The sequence below is a fragment of the Lactuca virosa genome, chromosome 7 (genome assembly GCF_052849685.1).
Source record: "Lactuca virosa cultivar CGN04683 chromosome 7, Lactuca_virosa_CGN04683_v6, whole genome shotgun sequence".
In the NCBI taxonomy this organism is placed as follows: Eukaryota; Viridiplantae; Streptophyta; class Magnoliopsida; order Asterales; family Asteraceae; genus Lactuca; species Lactuca virosa.
Window position 1 is genome coordinate 95,427,605 of NC_136432.1, and position 21,949 is coordinate 95,449,553.

The following is a 21,949-nucleotide window of genomic DNA, read 5'->3' on the forward strand; positions in this document are numbered from 1 at the left end:
GCTATCTGGTTTCAAAACCGATCAAACCCACAACCGAACCCAGTAAAACCAAAAACCGAGAAACCAAACCCATCGGTTTTGGGCTGGGTTCTAATTTTCTTAAAACCGATAATTCGGTTTTGGGTTTGGTTGTAGGTCAAAACCGACCCAACCCGCCAATGCTCATCCCTAATTTAAACAAGAATATGGTGAACCTTTGAACTCATGAAAGCAAAATCCAAATTCCCGTGATAATATGCCTTTATGTCCGAATTTACACAATTGTCCATTGACTTTGCCATAATGACAGTTTAGCCCTTCCTCTATAACTATACTTTTCAAAAAAAAAAGTTTCAGGAATGCACCTTTTTGGCCCCTCACATAAAAAATCTTTAGTTTTCATTTGATTAATTATTTTTAATTAGCTACTGATGATTATTAATCATTATTAATCATAATTAATTAAATGCATTTATACCACTATTCCATCAATAAAAAAATAAACAGAAAACGGAAAATTACAAAAGTGGAAAGCTTGTCTTCCATAAACTTTCAAGTTTATTTCCAAAAGATCAATTCAACAATACACAAATAAAATTAATCCTCATAACTCACATAAACCTGTAAGCATCAACAAAAAAACATAGAAACATTCATAATAATCATATACCACAAGCCAAATTTAGATCTTGACCTAGTAATCAAAGAAAGGGTTGTTCTTGAACAACCTATCTGTACTATTTCTATTTTTAGAAACTCGAACACTTCGATCATCTTTCTGGGATCCAAAACCCGATGAAACTCGACCCGTATCCCCAAAAAGATTCGGGTGACAATTTTCATCATCTTCATCATCAAAAGTTGTCCATTTTGTCTCCAAACTCTTCCGTTCTTCTTTCTTCATTGCAAAACATGTGTTCTTCATCTCCAAACTCTTCTGTTCTTCTTTCTTCATAGCAGAACACGTGTTCTTGATCTCTTGAACATGATCCTTAAACTCTCTTCTCACCACTTCCAACACAATTTCTCCATATTGATCACACCATTTCCTAAAATTCCCATGAAAATTATCAAAAATTGGTGAAAGATAACTAAATTTTTCAAGAAGTTTGATTTTTTTGCTTACTTGGAGAAAAACTTTTTCAAGTCAGCTTTGTCGATGGGAAGCCTAGTCGAAATCACTTCAATTTTATCATCACTGAAATTTTCGGATCATTGATTTATTTATTTTCATGGATTTTACAAAAAAAAAATAATACTATATCTCAAAATTTATATTTCTTACGATAATTGAAGCTCTGCTTTGATTTTTAGTAGCTCCTCCTTGATTTTATCTCCTAGAACCTGAGGAAATGATCGCATAAGCACAAGAATAGAAATGTAATTTCAATTATTTGTGTATAATAACATCTTTTATTTTTTCTACTCGATCACTTTACTAAAAAAAATTAAACCAAATTGTTCTATTAAATTACCTTATCAACAAAGAAATCAGCCGATGAGCCATCCGTATGTAGTTTTCTCTTGATTTTGGTATCTTGTCCTTCTCCAACTCCTAAACAATTTTCATTGATCGAATCATTTAGTGATAAAGGAATCGTATCTTTCTCCAAATCATCACTCTTCTTCCATTTCATAAAACCATTAAAACCCCTCCTTTTCCCCTTCTTTGATGACGAATCCTCAATCACCACACTCTCCGACATCAAAATTGTCGGTTTTTCTTCATCTTTTTCTTTCATTTCACAATTCCAAAATGGGTTTTCTTGAGATACTCCAAGATTTTGAGTACCCGTGTCAAAAGTAACAGTCTTATCTTTCCCATTCATGTTTGATGATGATGATGATGAAAGACCAAGAATTGATGCGGCTCCTTTGACTTGTTTGATTGTTGACTTTTGGGGCTTTGACTTGTTTTTGGAGCCAGAGTCTTGTAAGTCAATTACAGACCATTCGTCGTTTGGGTTTCTTTGTTGTGATCCAGCAATGACTATGTCTTTTGGGTTGATTTTGGCTCCTTGAGCTGAAAGTCTTTGCATCAATGGAGTTTTTGATGTATGATACTCCTCTTCTGATATACAATTTGCATATAACAACTCCTGTAACCAAAATGAAGAAAAAAAAATCAACTTTTTTGTCACCCAGAAAAAACCCAAATTGCAGTTTGTTCGAGTCTTGAAAGTGATACACAATTATCCATCAAGGAGATGATAATTTAACTAAAAATGAAAAAAAAAATATCATCTTTTTGAGATCCAGAAAAACCCAAATCAGAGTTTGTGTAAATCTTGAAATTAATACAGTTATCCAAAAATTGAAACAGAGATCGATTTTTTTCAAAACCCAGATCATAACTTGTTCAATTCTTAACACAATTACAATCATCCAATAAGAATACACAAATTCACCTAACATGAGAAAGAAATCATACTTTTTAACCAAAATAACTACAATTTCCCACAAAATTATGCAACTTAAACTTGTCGGAAATAAAATATCTAAAAACTAAGAGAAGTTTAAGTTCTAACCTGTAAGAAGATCAGTTTATCTCTGAGAATCACAGGCTGTTCGTGATCAAAAGGTGAAGAAATAAGAGTCTCAAGAAGATGAGCCCTAAAAGCAGAAACCTCAGCCTCAGCCAAAATACCTTCGTTAAACAAACCCATCAAATTCAAGATCTGATGGAAAGATTCCTGCTGCCATTTTAAGTTATCAGATTGTTGCTTCCATAGTCTCTGTTCAGCAGCAGCAATGGCGGGTAACCTTCGTTTCTTGAAGGAGAAAGGGAGGATGTTCTTGCAAATAGAAGCGATTGAATCTTGAACAGAAGAGTAGTACGTGGGTTTGTATGTGTACACCATTTTTTTTTTCTTGCGATCGATCTTTTTTTCCTTTTTTGAAGAATTTGGGAGTGATTGAAGCTTGTTGTTGGAATCTGATATGTATATGAATAAAAATGGAAGAGGCGTTTGGTAGTTGATGATTGATGATTGATGATGATGAAAGAATGTGGTTTTTGTCAAATGATGTTAAGCTTTTTCGGTGTTTCTTGAACGGTCACCATGGGAACTAGCCGTTGAGGGGGTTTAAAGGTTCAAAACGGTAATGTGGGAATGAAAACGACGTCGTGGGTTTTAGAATTGGCCCAATTTAGTAACTGTTGAACTTTTCCGTTGTATACAGTTTTTACGATTTTGGGCCATTGCCATTTGAATTTTATTCAGATCAATTTTGAATTTAAATCACGGAAATGAATAAATACATTATCCATGTTTCTATTTCTATATTTTTAATTTTTAATATATTGAATAACACTAATAACTAGAAAATATATATGTATGTATGAGTCATGACTCATGAGTGTCTTTTTTTAGGTTTTTTTCCTGCTAAAATGCACTTCTTAAAACTTGATTGAAATGCTTATAAATAGTAATTCGTGCCATAATATAAAATATAAAATGTAGTTTTATTTATTTATTTATTAAGATAATTGATGTAAAAGTATAACTAGAAAACGATAATGGTTGCATATGGCCGAGAATTTTACCTTTACTAATTAATAATGGTGAATATTATAATGTTTTACTAATTGTAATGTGAAATCAATCATGTCATATATCATCATAACCCAAAATGCGATAATGGTATTATAGAGGTTTTAAGTTTTTAACTACTATTATAAGTTTAAATCAAGCTCCTTTTCGAAGTTCAATGGCATTTTTTTGTATGTATTTTGGTTTTTACATGTATATGCGAAATAAGAATTATGTAAATTTTTATATTAAACTCATCACTCATGTTTGATTATGTAGTTATAAATCACCATAAAAAATGGCCTTTGAATCTTACGGATTTCAATTTTGATTTGATTTGACATGCTATTAAAAAATTGAGTATTTTTAACAGAAAAACAAACAAACAAACAAATTTAGTCTGATCTTTTAAACTTTTTCCAAAGAATAACAAAAAAGTTAAGAAGTGACTCATGTGGTCTTCAAAATCGCATGAGGACCTTCATGGTTTGCGACTTCGACATTTGGACTACGATTTTGTGGTTTAGACCTACGATTTCATATAAAATATAAAAAAAATGAAATTTTATCATTTTGGTTTGATGAAATTGCAATTAGCATTTGGCTACCGCATGTCCAAAGATAGAGTGGGTCCAAAAAGAAAATAAAAAATGGCCCTTTAAAACCATAAATATAATAAAATTTCAATTGAAAATAGACATAGCGTTATAAAATTCACTATTAATATTAAAAAACACAAATATGGTCACAAATCACAACATTACAAAAACAACTAATTTAAAGAAAATATTTCTCTTTGCATTTTTATATAAGTTAATTTTTTTTTCTTTTTATATATACCATATAATCTAGAAATTTTGGGTCACTTAGAGACATGAGCACTGGGCAACCGCCCACCACCGTCTGGGCCGAGCCTACATCTGGCCATCAACGACTTCCTCTGTCCGTTCTATGATTTTCTCTCTTCAAGTGAGATTGTACATGTGTCTAATGCTTACAGTTAAACATTAAACACTTGTTTAATCACATTTACGTAAAATTGAGGATGATTTTTTTTAAACTATAAAGACTATAGGCTCATGGGCTCGACTCCGACGAAATCAGTCCATAAGATAATCACAACCCGAATCGCAACCCATTAAATGTCACATGCCATTCAAAATAAAAAAAAAACAAACAAAAAACAAATAAATGTCACTTTTGATTTCAATGGTTAACTAGATCGTTTCTTAAATTTTCGGCTATTTTTTTGACAAAAATACATATAATTAAAGCTAAATTTATCTATGTCAAATTTTGAAGTCTTGTGATGAAGATAATAAAAAGACAATAACGCCCTCTTATGAGTTGCCATTTTGCCGGCTCCTCCCTTTCTTAGTTGTTAGTTGTTTCCCACTAAATTTTCAAAATCTTTGTTGTTTGATTCTTCAGCCGTCCAAAAAAAACACACACACTCACACACCCTATAAAACACACACAAAACAAAAAAACACACACCAAAACCAATGCAAAACCACCATCAATAATCATGGAACACGAACAACAAAGCAATCACATCTCCGATGACTACTACAACTCCGACAACGAAGAGGCTGTTTCCGGCAACAATTGCGGTTGTTTCCGCCTTTTCTCTTACTTCAATTACCACCACCATGATGGAGAAACAGCGGTGTTCATCCACCGCAGATTGGGAGAAAGAGACATTGGAGACAAAAACAGTTGGTTGATGAATCGATTCAAGAGATTTAGAGAATTTTCAGAGGTGATTGCGGGGCCTAAATGGAAGAACTTCATTAGAAAGTTTAGTAAGAAACCGAAAAAAGGGAATTCTTCTCCATTTCAATATGATCCTGAGAGTTATGCACTTAATTTTAATGATGGTGTTGGTGATGAAAGTGACGATGATTGTTCGTTGCCTCGTAGTTTCTCCACGAGATTTGCTCCTCATTCGGGTTCCATGGCTAGTTAGTGTTTTTTACTTTTTTTATTGTTTGATTTTGTTTTCCTTGTAAAATACTAAAGTATGAGAAATTTCTATTAGTTATTGATTAATTGTCATTCCTCTCTAATGCATATTTGTACTCATATAATTGTATTATAAATGATGTATCAAAACCCAATCCCCAATGATGGGACATATGTGTATGGGCCATGCTATTTTACAAGAGGTTAAATGCAAAAAATTAACAACTTCCTTTTGCCACTTTATTTATTATAGCATCCTACTTTTATTTCATCTAAATAAAACATTGTACTTCCAAAAATCTATCCAAGTACAATTTTGTAATAAAAAGATAAAATTACACAAAATGGTCATTGTGATTGGTAGAAAATGCCACTTCAAGTACTTTTTAGGAAAGTTTATCATCATTGGTCCTTTTTACGTTTAAAACGTACACGATGGGTCATCATTTTATGCCAACCACAAGTGATGACCCATCGTCCGTGTTTTAAGCCTGAAAAGGACCAACTATGTTAAAAACTCCTCAAAAGGACTTGCAATGGTATTATCTACCAAGCACAAGGACCATTTGTGTAATTTTGTCTAATAAAATTGAATGAGAATAGTATGCTACAAGACACAATAAGCTAAATCCTAACCCCCAAATTCAAGATATAAAAAAGTATAGATCCTTAAAGTTGATAAATTACATAACATAAAAATGTTAAATTTTATGTAAATTTACACCACATTAGGTACATATCTCATTTACATTTGAGAAACATGATACTTTCAACAATTAATTATCCCGGATATGAAAAAAAACAAGTGTGACATTGAGTGATTAAGGTAATGATGGGGAAAGAGTGGGCTTTGTGACTTTAAGTTCACCACAATTGCTGATATACAAAGTCTTTTGAGGCCTATCCCAAATAGCACGTGCATTTTTAGCTCTTCCATCTCCTAGAAACTCTGCCAAATCATTATATTGTCGAATTCTTTCCCCTGGTTTATATGTTGGAATTGAAGATATACTTGCCACCACATCCATACCTATAACAAAAATATTACTATTAATAGCAACGTACTTTTATTTGTTTGTGTACTATGTAGCATTGTACTATGAGAAGGGTAGTTATGTCTTTTGTGTTATATAACAAAACAACTTCACGCATTGCAAAACCCTAATCATGGAGCCAAAGTGAATAATTCATCAGTCTAGCTCTATAACTCATATAGCTTAGTGGATCTAATTTGAATTCCATGGTTACACTAAGAAATTTTGCAAAAGTAGTAGGAAATCTGAATCAAAGTTCCAATTCCAATCCTTAACATCTATGGCATAATACTGAAATTAACGAAATGGGTTTCATTTCCTTTCCTAAACAATGGTTTTAAACACGAATTTAATCAAATGTTTAGGAGAATTAAAGTTACCTTCAAGAACAGAACCAAAAACGATATTTCTACCATCAAGATCAGGGCAAGGACCAGGGCCAGTTGTGATCATGAACTCGACATTATGATAATTCGGATCAAGTTTAATATCGTCGTCGTCGTCGTTTTCCGATAAACAGAGTGATAAAACGCCGCCCTTTGTGTGCCCTAATTGGAAAGCCTTGGGGTCGATACTCTCTGTATTTCTAACCAAACCCACCGGCGGCTTAACTTCTCCTTTATCCCTTCGTCCTTGATGTCCCGCCATGAAAAACCGACCGGGAAAGATCTTCTGGATTAGCGTTCCTTTATAGTACCCAGAGACGCCGGTGCACATGGATTTGAAATTGGATACCGTGATTGGGACGAGGTTGCCGTAGAGGCCGAGGACTATGCGGCCGACGGGTTCGGTATCAGGACAGAGGGCGAGATCTGATCCTAGGGTTCGGGTTTGGAAGTAGCTAGGGCAGATACTGAAGTCCATGAAGACGCGGTCAGTAATGGTGGTGTCAGGTTGTTTTTGTGGTGGTGAGGCTATGGAGAGGGAGGGGAGGGAGAGAGCGGTGGTGGTGGAGGAGAGGAAGAGAAGAGAGCGGCGGTGAAGGTGGAGTTTGGAGAGAGGGGCGGAAGGAGGAGGATAAGGAGGGAGCGTGGCGGAGGTAGTGGTGGTTGTGGTTGAGCAGCCCATGGTGACGACGGAGCATGACGGAAGGAGGTGGGGGAAAGGACGAGTTGATATGTAGGTGTGATTTTGTGTGTTCCTGGATAATACACGGTCATCCGGTGGGGCCACTTGCAAAAGTACTTTTATGGATTTTTACGTGACTTACTAGTTACTAGGATGTAATCGGAATCAGAACTAAAATAACCGAAGACGGATTAAAGAGTCAATTGGGCACCATGAACCAAAATAACCGGTTTTGATTTGGTTTATTAGGAAGAAGGTGTTTTGTACCTGAACTGGACCGAAATCGAAATAACCAAAAACTGAAAATGATGGATTTGAGAACCAGGAACCCGACCGAATACCACTAAGTGGTTCCAACCGGTCCGGTTACGGTTCGGGTTTTCTGTTAAAAAGCTAATACATATGACTTACTTGCTCTTTGTTTTTTAAGAGATAAACAACTCTAGTCTGCAAACCAAATTTATAGAGAATGTTTGCTCTAAAAATTTGTAGGATAAAAGAAACGATATTTAAACCAAATTGGTCATAGATGATATTAAACAAACAAACCATATATACATATAGATATTAACCACATTGATTTCTAGATGATAGTTAAAAATGACGGTGCTAGGGGGTGAGGGTAGTGGTGGTGGTGGCAGAGATGGCGGCGACGATGGTGGTGGCAGAGATGGCGGAGGGAGTGGTAGTGGTGGCGCAGGTGGAAGTGTTGGAGGTGGAGGAAAATGGTAGTAGTGGTGGTGGTGGTGACAGGTGTGGAGGATACGATGGTGGTGGTGGCGGCGACGACGACAACAGAGACGGATGTGGTAGTTGTTAAGGTGACTGAGGGCAAGGGTGTTCAAAAATATCTATAATATCCGATCCGAAATTATCCAAAATTTCATATATCCGAAATTTCAGATTCAGGTTCAATCACTTTATACATTTTTGAATACTTCAGGTATCCGATATCCGAAATTATGATTATTTTTTTTTTATTTTTTTATATTTAATCTTATTACTTAAACATGTAAACTAGCCAACTAGGAAGACTATAGATTAGAAATATATTATTTTTAATTCTTGTACTATATTTTATTCATTATGTAATTATTTTTGCTATTTTGCTTATATCAAAATCATGGTTGCGATTTATATGTAATATTCATTATGTTAACGTTCATTCATACATAATGTTAACTTTTGTATACAAGATTGATGCTGTTGCTTTTTAGACCATGTTTGTTAGTTGACACCATGTTATTATTATTTTTTTTTAATTTGTGGATCTAAAAGCTAGCAATCGAAGAATTGAGCTTTGAGTCGATTGTTATAATTGTTTCCTAGCGTAAAGTGACTTTATGATTCATTGTTTGTGCGTCTTAAATTGATACTTGATGGTTTTTAATTTGTTTGATATAAAATTAGGCTCGTAAACTATCAATCCGTCATAATAAATAAGAGTAAATTACACTAATGGTCCCTATGGTTTAGGGTAATTTGCGCGTTTGGTCTCTAACTTATTTTTTTAACTCGGAAGGTCCTTACTGTTTGTTTTTGTTACGCGCTTGGTCCCTGTCTTAGCTAAAAAATACTATTTTGCCCTTCATTTTTTAATTTATTTAAATAAACACACCTCCAACCCCACCCTCCTCACTTTACCTTATCTACCCCACCATTTTTCCATATTTAAATAATAGTCTTTTTACGTAAGATAGGGACCAAATGTGTAACAAAAACAAACCGTAGGGACCAAGTGCATAACAAAAACAAACATTAGGGACCTTCCGAGTTAAAAAATAACTTAGAGACCAAACGCGCAAATTACCCCAAACCATAGGGACCATTCGTGTAATTTACTCAATAAATAAAGAACTTTTTTGCCAAATGTCATTATCTAATGAGTTTTGATACTTGTCATTTTGTGATAATTTTTAAATAAATAATATCCACATATCAATTTATGATTTTTTTCTAATTTTTTAAATTAAAAAGTCACATAATACTTATAGTTATATATGTAAAGTATCAAATATAATAAATATTATACTAAATTGCAATTAATATGTTTCTTCATTCCTTATTTCAAAAATTTATTTTAAAAAATACTTATTATTTATATTTTAATATTTTATTTTTTTTTAATCAACCCGTGAAATACACGAGTTTTACACCCTAGTAGGTGAATAGATTGGAAAATAATGTTTTAAAAGGATAACACAATTTAATTATACATATTTAGTCACTTATGTTTAACTTTGTACATAATTAATCATTTACGTTTTTTTAATAGACATTTAGTCACTTGTGTATTTTACTTTATACATATATGACCATTAATTATAATGGTCATATGTGTACAAAATAAAAAACATAAGTGACTTAACTATACGATTCATTATGTAAAAGATAGCAATTGAAGAACGAAGCTTTAAGTCAATGGTTCTAATTGTTTCCTAAAGTACATTGACTTAACTCCCCCAACACCTCGTTATCTTTATCGTGTCTCCACTTGTATCCCCTTTTTTCCTCTTGAATCAAGATGCAACTAAGAAAATCATAACACCCTTACACACTCCCCTTCTTAAATCGATGCTGGAAACTTGCTCTTTGTGACAAATACAAATAAAAGAATTTAAGGTCACCCAATCCCTTTTTGGAACGATTGAAAGGTTGATAGAAACACATACATACACTATGCATGGCGTGTGCATTCAATCGTAAAGCAGGGAATGAGAAGAAAGACAGTAGCACTTGATCAAGAGAAGTAATAGGGGTTGACGGGGTTGAAACTAGTATGGCTCCACACAATTGTGGGCGGCCATTATCCATTGTCCCCTTCCTCTATTCATGGCATGAAACAATTTAAGGTCGGAACCAATTTTGATTGAAGAGTATTTGATGCCTTATAATATATTGCCATAAAAAAGGGATTGTTCACCTGGTTCGTCTTGCCTTAGACAGATATAACCGATGTGTATATCTAGTGAGAAAATATGTTATTAATAGATAATTTTTATGAAATTACATGATATAATTTGTTAATAATGTTAGTATAAATGCACGTTAGATCGTTAAAATTAATTGTGTATATCCAAAATCTGGTGATCTACAAACCGAATGCCTTAATCTTGTGCATAATTAGAGTCACATATGTTAGAATAGTTGATTTGTCCTTATCACATATGTTAGGTATTCATGTTGTAACTAGCCATACTTTGAACATTCCTGAGTTAGAATGTTAAACGAGTATTGTATAATCCGGAAGATGGCTAAATATATGATCTACATGTTCTTGTTTTGTTGTTGTTTTAGGGTATAATGCCACACCTTGTTTTGGATCATTCTGTATAATTCAGGACTCGTGGGCCATAAATCGATTGTGTGAAAACTTTGGGGCTTTGAGAAAGTAAATTTTAGGCCTTATTGAAGGTTGACAAGTTTGGTTGTGAGATATAAACCCTTGAATCATGAGTGGGAACCAAGGGTGAATTGGGGAAGGATAGGTGTCAAATTGCTTACAAGGGTTATGGTTTTGAGTTCGACTTGTGTTAAGCCAAATTTAACAAGATAAGGTTGTAGAGCGCTTCAAGACCTTTCTATGGGTATAAAGAACGACGAAATCGGAGTTGGAACGAAGAAGTTATGGTCGTTTGAAGTTTAGATAGGAATGAGGAATTAGTAGTACGATGGGCGTACATGGGAAGTACGCATGGTGTACTTCATTAAATGAATCGCGTGACTTTACCCAGTATTTTGGGCGCACCTAGATTACGCCGGGCATAATTATACGGGGTGGAAACCCTAATTTTTAGGGTTTAAGCCCTATTTAAGCAACTTAACTATTGGAAACTCTCTCCATACCCAACCTCCATCTCTCCAAAGCATCATCTCAAATGTGACAATCCGGAACTTTTATCCCGTACAATTGATCCTTAAATCCATATTAAATTCGATTTTTATCATCATTTTACGCTATTTAAGGGTCCATTTAAGTGTTCTAAGCTTGAGTACAGTTGGGAATGAGATTAGGAATGAGTCAACATATCATTGGAAGCAAAATCGGGCCATACACCCTCATGAGAGGTGTGTACGGCCGCACACCCACCCTCCAGCCGCACTCCCCCTCATATATAAAGGAGGAGACCCCTTCACTCATTCCTTTCCTTTGGATTTCTCTCACTACTTTCTCTCTCTAAAAACTACACCCAAGAACACTCTAAAGGCCTCAAAAACGTGAACCACTTCATCTTTCAGCTTGTTGTAGTGGTAAGACACTTGAATCTAAGCCTAAAACTCATAGTGTTCTTCGTGTTCTTCATTCTTTGAAGGTGTACGGCCGCACACCTTCATAAGATGGCCGCACACACCTTAAAGCTCTCCAAAGTGAAGAGTTTGGCTCCCCATTTGCTAGTTGGACTTGGTATTAGCACTAGAACACCTCAAAACACCTCAAAATCGACATTTTGGGCACAAATGAGGAGTGTACGGCCGCACACTCCTGTGTACGGCCGCACACACCCTCTGTAAGGCCGCACACTCCTGTGTGCTACCGTACACACAGCCTGGCCGCACACCCTGGCCGCACACTCACTCAAATGGCCGTACACATCCCTTATTTGATCATATAGGGTCCCGACAAGCATTTCCAAGTCTTTAGGGTGGTTTCCCGTCATGTTTAGTCATGAAACACTCTAATTCTAATGCGTATATGTATTATCACATGTTAATAGGATCCACTCGCGTGCGAAACATCGGTTGACACTCAACACTCGTAACTAATTTTGCTTTCGGATCCTACGATAAACAGTGAGTTCATACCCCTACATTTTCCGTGTTTTTAATGTTTTCAGGGGGAATACAAGCCAAACGCTAAGTATTTTGTTAAGTTTTAAACTTATTAATGCAGTCCAACGATTTCCACGTTTAATAACATATTCGGGTATTTTATGTCTTTTTGTAATATGTTGAACATAAGGGAAACCTCTATTTTGGAAATCCAACTTTATAGCTTTCAGAAAGGTTTTTACAAAGCAATTTCCATATCAACTCTAATAAACTATAATGGGTATAGTTTGGGATAACTCTCTAGACAGTCTCTACTTAATCAGATTTCATAAACTCTGTTAAACTATAATGGGTATAGTTTGGGATAACTCTCTAGACAGTCTCTACTTAATCAGATTTCATAAACTCTATTAAACTATAATGGGTATAGTTTGGGATAACTCTCTAGACAGTCTCTACTTAATCAGATTTCATAAACTCTGTTAAACTATAATGGGTATAGTTTGGGATAACTCTCTAGACAGTCTCTACTTAATCAGATTTCATAAACTCTATTAAACTATAATGGGTATAGTTTGGGATAACTCTCTGGGCAATCTCTACCAAATCAGATTTCATGGATGAATATATATAAACTATGGCAGATTTAGTTTATGTTATATGTTTTCTCAGAAGTATAAAGTACATTTATTCAAGGATAATTACTGTTTTATACTGTTTTCTCGCTAGTAAACTAGATTATATAGAATTGTGAGGCGCTACTTCGCTACTGTACCCTTAGGTGTACAGGGATAAATCCTATCATAGTATAACCAGAGTCTCCTGGAGGGAGAGCGTGAGATTTGTGAATAGATCTATTCGGGACTGACAATCCCACACCTGAACTGCTAGCTACAGTTAGGCGGGCACGCCTGGGGTGAACAAATGTCATTTAGCTTAACGCCCGAAGAACGTTATAAAGGTCTCTAGGTCATATCAAGTATGGTTATACGACTCGCAAATAAGTATAAACTAACCTTGTTTACAGACTCTACTCTTCACTTGTTTTATTTTGATTAATAAAACCACTTTTATATATGCTGATAGAAATCAAGGATCTCTAAACTGGCATCTCTACCTCTAGGACGGATAACATGTTTTGGGGAAAATATAAGGATTTCCCAGAATAACACTAGTATTTCTAAAACTGATGGTTTACTCTCTACCGCTAGATACTCTTTCTACACTACCTTTCATAAGAAAATATAAGATTTTCTTGAGGAACACTTTTCAAAAGAATCAAAGAACATTGTCTCTAAAACTAAATGCTTATGAACTCACCAGCTTTATGCTGATATTTTAAAACTGCTTGTATTCTCAGGGCATCATTAGACAGGTACTCCTGCTGACTTTTTTTGAGAAGACGGAGCGTTTCGGATTTACCTCTTTTACTTTTGCTATATACTGTTATGTATAAATCATGTTTTTGAACAATGTAAATATTCATATTATAATGTAATGGTTGTGTTTACTATGCTTACTATGATACAACTGTTGTGATACTACGCATGACGTCACTCCGCCCCAGAACGTTTCCGCCATCGGTTTCGGGGTGTGACAGATTGGTATCAGAGCTATTGTTTATAGTGAACTAAGTATACCGAACCTTACATGGTATACAACTATAAACACTAAGGGGCTATAGTGCTCTGAACTAAAAGTATGCTTTTAAAATATAAGTATTTTTACAAAAAGTATACAAGTATACCATAGTACCGGAATCCGTGTCTTAAGTAGAACAAAACAAAAGTATTTTGGATGTTGAACACTGCGGTTAAACCTGGGCAGTTATGTAATCATGTCTAGGGTCAATATAGCCTGATCAACTATATTCATTCGAGACATGACCAACATGTGCTTGGGAGTGACTTTGGTGTTGCAACAGGCTTAAAACTTACCCGATATCCGTACAACTTAAAATACTATAGGAGTATTTTAGTCAGAGCCGAATACTTCGTAGGAATTCATTCCAAGTGTTGCTACTCATTCCTCTTAGCGGTAACTTACTTGCATCAGTAATCTTTCTTTGCTTATCGCTTAGTAGAACACTCTAACTATCATAGTGAGATATATATGTTGCTTCATATCTCTTGATTCGATTCCAGAGGACTTACCATCCTCTTCTTCCTGATTGATTCTAGAACAAAATGCCTCCCCGTAAAAGACCTATCAGAAGGAATGACGACGCTCCACCACCACCACCGCCCCCTCAGTTCGATCCCGTTATGTTCCAAGCAGCTGTTACTGCTGCTGTGGCAGCCGCGATGTCACAGATGAATCCGGGTGGATCTGGTGGTCAGGGAGGTGGTACTCATCCCCAAAATCATGAAGGTGGTCAGGGACACCAGAAGGAGTGTTCCTATAAAGACTTCATGAACGCAAAACCCACATCCTTCGACGACACTGGAGGTGTTATTGCCCTGACTCAATGGATCGAGAAAATTGAGTCCATTTTCGAAATCTGTTCCTGTTCTGAGGTCAACAAGGTGAAATTCGCCGCTTGCACTTTCGCCAACAAAGCATTGACCTGGTGGAATGGCCGGGTCAAGTCCCTAACCCTGCCAATAGAAAATGCTATGGGTTGGGAGAGCTTGAAAGAGCTCATGCTTGCTGAGTACTGCCCACGGGGCGAAATGCAGAAACTGGAGCACGAACTCTGGAACCTAAAGATGAAGGGTTCCGACATTGCTGCTTACACATCTAGGTTTGAAGACCTAGCGCTTCTCTGCCCGGGAATGGTCACCCCGGAAAGCAAAAAGATTGAAAGATACATTTGGGGATTGACCCAACCCACCAAAGGAAATGTCCTGGCCACCAGGCCAAACACCTTCGACAGCGCTAAGTGTCTGGCGCAGACCCTTGTAGATCATGGAGTCGATCTCGATGAAGTGACAGCCACTCCCGAACCGGCTAAAGGGAGTGGTGAGAAAAGAAAGTTCTGGAGACAGAAAAAGGGCCAATCTTCGTAGGAACCCTTAAAGAAGCAACACACGGTAGCAGTCCACGCTGCTACTACTCCTACTGCTACTCCCACTGCTATTCCAACCACCCAAGCTCCTACCGGTGGTTATTCAGGGAAACTACCTCTGTGCACCAAGTGTACTTTTCATCATCACGGACCCTGCCGTGATTTGAATTACAACAACTGTGGCAAAAAAGGGCACACGGTTCGATTCTGCAGAGCACCAGCCCAACCAACCAATCCGACTCCTGGAGCGGGTGCCAGCCAAGCCTGCTATGGATGTGGAGAAGTTGGGCATTTCAAGAGAAACTGCCCCAAGGCGACAATAACTGGTGGCACCGGGAGAGTACTGACGATGGGACGCGAGGAGGCAGTCGCTGATCCCACAGTTATTTCGGGTACGTTCCTCCTCGACAACTCTCATGCATGCATTCTTTTCGATTCTGGTGCTGAAAGAAGTTTTATTAGTCATGCATTCAAGCATTTTCTTAAACATAAACCTCAACCCTTAACCGACATATTTACTGTCGAGGTGGCTAATGGTGAGAAAGAGAACAATAATGATATATATGTAGGCTGTACTCTTACCTTAAACGATCATTCTTTTCCCGTCGACCTTATGCCAATTTCCATAAAAAGCTTCGATGTCATTATCGGCATGGATTGGTTGAGCCCCAATCATGCTGATATCCTTTGTTACGAAAAAGCTATCTGCCTCAATCTCTCCTCTGATGAAACTCTCATGATTTACGGCGATAAACTCAGTTCGAACCTCCGTATCATTTCATGCATCCAAGCCAGAAACTCCTGAGAAAGGAGTGTTATGCGTTCCTAGCCCATGTCATTAACGAGAAGCAGGAAGTTAAAGACCTTGAGAGCATTCCCGAAGTCTGCAACTTTCCTGACGTCTTTCCCGAGGAGCTTCCGGGAATCCCTCCTGAACGTCAAGTCGAGTTTCGTATCGACTTAGTCCCCGGAGCTACTCCCGTAGCCAAATCCCTGTATCGCCTAGCACCAGCAGAAATGCAAGAGCTATCTAGCCAACTCAACGAGCTGCTCAACAAAGGGTTCATCAGACCGAATTCCTCACCCTGGGGAGCTCCGATCTTGTTCGTGAAAAAGAAGGATGGATCCTTTCGGATGTGCATTGACTATCGAGAGCTGAACAAACTCACTGTCAAAAACCGTTACCCTCTTCCTCGAATCGACGACCTCTTCGATCAACTTCAAGGAGCCAGCTTTTTCTCGAAAATAGATCTAAGATCAGGGTACCATCAGCTGCGAGTCCATGAGAGTGATGTTCCTAAGACAGCATTTCAGACTCGATATGGTCACTACGAGTTCGTAGTAATGCCCTTCGGTCTAACCAACGCACCGACAATGTTCATGGACCTGATGAACCGGGTGTGCCGTCCTTTCCTGGACAAGTTCGTCATCGTGTTCATCGACGATATACTTGTCTATTCCAAAAGCGAGGAAGATCATCGACAACACTTGAGATTGGTGCTGGAAACTCTAAGGACAGAGAAACTTTACACAAAATTCTCCAAGTGCGAATTCTGGATTCGAAAAGTAACCTTCCTAGGTCACGTGGTCAGCGAGGAAGGCATACATGTGGACCCCTCCAAAATCAAAGCGATAGAGAACTGGTCAGAACCGAAGACACCCACAGAAATCCGTCAATTCTTGGGTCTCGCTGGCTACTATCGCAGGTTTATCCAAAATTTCTCCAAAATTGCCAAACCCTTAACCACTCTGACTCAGAAAGGCGTACCCTTTTGTTGGAGTGAAAAGCAAGACACTGCGTTCCAGACATTGAAGCATGCCCTATGCAGCACACCTATCTTGTCTCTGCCCGAAGGGACGGAAGATTTCGTTGTCTACTGTGATGCATCCAATCAGGGCCTAGGCTGTGTTCTCATGCAACGGGAAAAAGTTATTGCTTACGCCTCGAAACAGCTAAAGGTACACGAAGCTAACTATACAACGCATGACCTAGAGTTGGGAGCAGTGGTCTTCGCATTAAAGATATGGAGACATTATCTCTACGGAACCAAGTGCACTATCTTCACTGACCATAAAAGTCTGCAGCATATCTTCGACCAGAAGGAGCTGAACATGAGACAACGGCGATGGGTCGAGCTACTCAGCGATTACGAGTGAGAAATCCGCTACCATCCCGGCAAGGCCAATGTGGTAGCAGATGCCTTCAGCCGAAAGGAGTACTCAGGTAGTAGATTAAAGGCACTGACCATGACTATCCATTCCCATTTATCCGCACAAATCAAGGAGGCTCAGTTGGAAGCCTTAAGACCAGAGAACATGCCGGGTGAAGCCTTGAGAGGAATGGAAAAGAACCTAGAGATCAAGGGAGACGGAGTCTATTACTTCATGGACCAAATCTGGACCCCAAAGTTCGGTGGTTACATAGAAGTTGTCATGAGCGAAGCTCACAAAACCAGATACTTCGTTCACCCATGATCGGACAAGATGTACCTCGATCTCAAGAAACTGTATTGGTGGCCGAACATGAAAGCAGAAATCGCTACCTTCGTGGGCAAGTGCCTGACTTGCGCCAAGGTGAAGGTAGAATATCAGAAGCCCTCAGGTCTACTCCAATAGCCGGAAATTCCCGAATGGAAGTGGGAGAGGATTACCATGGATTTCATCACCAAATTACCCAAATCTCCGAGTGGGTACGACGCTATCTGGGTGATAGTCGATCGACTGACTAAATCCGCTCACTTCCTACCGATCAAGGAAACCTTCAAAATGGAAAGACTTACACGAATCTACATCCAAGAGATAGTCCGACTGCACGGTGTACCTGTATCCATTATCTCCGATCGAGATAGCAGGTTCACTTCGAGATTTTGGCAGTCACTGCAGAAGGCTCTTGGAACTAAGCTGGATATGAGCACAGCTTACCATCCTCAAACAGATGGACAGATTGAGAGAGCCATCCAAACCTTGGAAGACATGTTGAGAGCCTGCGTCATCGATTTCGGCGCGTCATGGGACACTCATCTTCCTTTGGTTGAATTTTCCTACAACAATAGTTACCATACCAGCATCAAGGCTGCGCCTTTCGAAGCTCTCTATGGCCGCAAGTGCAGATCCCCTCTATGCTGGGCCGAGGTGGGCGACATGCAGCTAGCCAAGGGGCAAGTCCCCGATAGCACTCTCACTAGTCCAGAAATCATCCGTGAAACCACATAAAAGATTGTACAAATCCGAGAACGACTTAAGGCCTCTCGCGATAGACAAAAGAGCTACACCGATAAACGACGAAAACCCTTGGAATTTCAGGTTGGAGACCGTGTCCTGCTAAAAGTCTCACCCTGGAAAGGCATGATACGCTTCAGAAAGTGTGGAAATCTAAACCCGAGGTACATAGGACCGTTCGAAATCCTCGCTAGAATCGGTCCCGTAGCCTACAAACTCCGTTTACCACAAGAGCTTAGTAACATTCATCCCGTCTTCCACGTCTCGAACCTTAAGAAGTGCTTATCCGACGAGACTCTTGCTATCCCTCTCGACGAGATTGAAATCAACGACAATCTAAACTTTGTGGAAGAACCAATCGAAATCATGGATAGGGAGATCAAACGAACAAAACAAAGTCGCATCCCGATAATGAAGGTTCGCTGGAATGCCAAGCGGGGACCTGAATTCACTTGGGAGCTCGAAGACCAGATGAAACAAAAGTATAATCATCTCTTTCCCTAGCTCATGATTTGTATTTTATATTCGAAATTCGGGACGAAATTCACTCTAACGGGGGGATGATGTGACAATCCGGAACTTTTATTCCGTACAATTGATCCTTAAATCCATATTAAATTCGATTTTTATCATCATTTTACGCTATTTAAGGGTCCATTTACGTGTTCTAAGCTTGAGTACAGTTGGGAATGAGATTAGGAATGAGTCAACATATCATTGGAAGCAAAATCGAGCCATGCACCCTCATGAGAGGTGTGTACGGCCGCACACACGGGTGTGCGGCCGCACACCCACCCTCCAGCCGCACTCCCCCTTATATATAAAGGAGAAGACCCCTTCACTCATTCCTTTCCTTTGGATTTCTCTCACTACTTTCTCTCTCTAAAAACTACACCCAAGAACACTCTAAAGGCCTCAAAAATGTGAACCACTTCATCTTTTAGCTTGTTATAGTGGTAAGACACTTGAATCTTAGCCTAAAACTCATAGTGTTCTTCGTGTTCTTCATTCTTTAAAGGTGTACGGCCGCACACCTTCATAAGGTGGCCGCACACACCTTAAAGCTCTCCAAAGTGAAGAGTTTGGCCCCCAATTTGCTAGTTGGACTTGGTATTAGCACTAGAACACCTCAAAATCCACATTTTGGGCACAAATGAGGAGTGTACGGCCGCACACTCCTGTGTACGGCCGCACACTCCTATGTACGGCCGCACACACCCTCTGTACGGCCGCACACTCCTGTGTGCAACCGCACACACAGCCTGGCCGCAAACTCACTCAAATGGCCGTACACATCCCTTATTTGATCATATAGGGTCCCGACAAGCATTTCCAAGTCTTTAGGAAGGTTTCCCGTCATGTTTACTCATGAAACACTATAATTCTAACGTGTATATGCATTATCACATGTTAATAGGATCCAATCACGTGCGAAACATCGGTTGACACTCAACACTCGTAACTAATTTTGCTTTCGGATCCTACGATAAACAGTGAGTTCATACCCCTACATTTTCCGTGTTTTTAATGTTTTCAGGGGGGAATACAAGCCAAACGCTAAGTATTTTGTTAAGTTTTAAACTTATTAATGCAGTCCAACGATTTCCACGTTTAATAACATATTCGGGTATTTTATGTCTTTTTGTAATATGTTGAACATAAGGGAAACCTCTATTTTGGAAATCCAACTTCATAGCTTTCAGAAAGGTTTTTACAAAGCAATTTCCATATCAACTCTAATAAACTATAATGGGTATAGTTTGGGATAACTCTCTAGACAGTCTCTACTTAATCAGATTTCATAAACTCTGTTAAACTATAATGGGTATAGTTTGGGATAACTCTCTAGACAGTCTCTACTTAATCAGATTTCATAAACTCTATTAAACTATAATGGGTATAGTTTGGGATAACTCTCTAGACAGTCTCTACTTAATCAGATTTCATAAACTCTGTTAAACTATAATGGGTATAGTTTGGGATAACTCTCTAGACAGTCTCTACTTAATCAGATTTCATAAACTCTATTAAACTATAATGGATATAGTTTGGGATAACTCTCTGGGCAATCTCTACCAAATCAGATTTCATGGATGAATATATATAAACTATGGCAAATTTAGTTTATGTTATATGTTTTCTCAGAAGTATAAAGTACATTTATTCAAGGATAATTACTGTTTTATACTGTTTTCTCGCTAGTAAACTAGATTATATAGAATTGTGAGGCGCTACTTCGCTACTGTACCCTTAGGTGTACATGGATAAATCCTATCATAGTATAACCAGAGTCTCCTGGAGGGAGAGCGTGAGATTTGTGAATAGATCTATTCGGGACTGACAATCCCACACCTGAACTGCTAGCTACAGTTAGGCGGGCACGCCTGGGGTGAACAAATGTCATTTAGCTTAACGCCTGAAGAACGTTATAAAGGTCTCTAGGTCATATCAAGTATGGTTATACGACTCGCAAATAAGTATAAACTAACCTTGTTTACAGACTCTACTCTTCACTTGTTTTATTTTGATTAATAAAACCACTTTTATATATGCTGATAGAAATCAAGGATCTCTAAACTGGCATCTCTACCTCTAGGACGGATAACATGTTTTGGGGAAAATATAGGGATTTCCCAGAATAACACTAGTATTTCTAAAACTGATGGTTTACTCTCTACCGCTAGATACTCTTTCTACACTACCTTTCATAAGAAAATATAAGATTTTCTTGAGGAACACTTTTCAAAAGAATCAAAGAACATTGTCTCTAAAACTAAATGCTTATGAACTCACCAGCTTTATGTTGATATTTTAAAACTTCTTGTATTCTTAGGGCATCATTAGACAGGTACTCCTGCCGACTTTTTTTGAGAAGACGGAGCGTTTCGGATTTACGTCTTTTACTTTTGCTATATACTGTTATGTATAAATCATGTTTTTGAACAATGTAAATATTCATATTATAATGGAATGGTTGTGTTTACTATGCTTACTATGATACAACTGTTGTGATACTACGCATGACGTCACTCCGCCCCGGAACGTTTCCGCCATCGGTTTCGGGGTGTGACATCAAAACCCTAGATCCATTTGTGAAGATTTTGAGCCTCTTGAGTGTTTTTGGGTAAATCTTGAAGAATAAGAAGTCCACCATTGAAGCTTGGTGAAGCTCAAGCACTTGGATCTTGAACTCATTTGTCATTACTCAACCTCAGAAGATATAAAGCTTGAATCTTTATCACTCATTTCACTAGATCTAGAATTGGCTCATGTTTTGGTTCAATAGCTTGGATCTTGTATGTAGAAGTTACTCTAGAACCTTTGAGCATTATTTATGGTAATCTTGAGGCTATTAAGTCATAAAAATTGGATCT

At 37.9% G+C, this 21,949-nt stretch overlaps 3 protein-coding genes across 3 annotated transcripts; 1 reads left to right on the forward strand and 2 right to left on the reverse strand.

Annotated features, from left to right (window-relative positions):
* Window positions 1-555: 555 nt before the first annotated feature.
* On the reverse strand, window positions 556-3,040 carry LOC145123452 (uncharacterized). Its single transcript, XM_079058663.1, has 5 exons — window positions 2,508-3,040; window positions 1,455-2,078; window positions 1,265-1,323; window positions 1,106-1,177; window positions 556-1,028 (listed from the first exon to the last, which is right to left on the reverse strand). Exons 1-5 carry the CDS (start codon window positions 2,838-2,840, stop codon window positions 674-676), a joined length of 1,443 nt encoding a protein of 480 aa, XP_078914789.1. The 5' UTR covers window positions 2,841-3,040; the 3' UTR covers window positions 556-673.
* Window positions 3,041-5,040: 2,000 nt separating this feature from the next.
* LOC145126946 (uncharacterized) lies at window positions 5,041-5,481 on the forward strand. The gene has a single exon (XM_079062210.1). It carries the CDS (start codon window positions 5,041-5,043, stop codon window positions 5,479-5,481), a length of 441 nt encoding a protein of 146 aa, XP_078918336.1.
* A 660-nt stretch (window positions 5,482-6,141) lies between these two features.
* LOC145126251 (Cyclophilin-like peptidyl-prolyl cis-trans isomerase family protein) lies at window positions 6,142-7,632 on the reverse strand. The gene is made up of 2 exons (XM_079061651.1): window positions 6,892-7,632; window positions 6,142-6,507 (listed from the first exon to the last, which is right to left on the reverse strand). Exons 1-2 carry the CDS (start codon window positions 7,577-7,579, stop codon window positions 6,299-6,301), a joined length of 897 nt encoding a protein of 298 aa, XP_078917777.1. The 5' UTR covers window positions 7,580-7,632; the 3' UTR covers window positions 6,142-6,298.
* Between the last annotated feature and the right edge of the window lie 14,317 nt (window positions 7,633-21,949).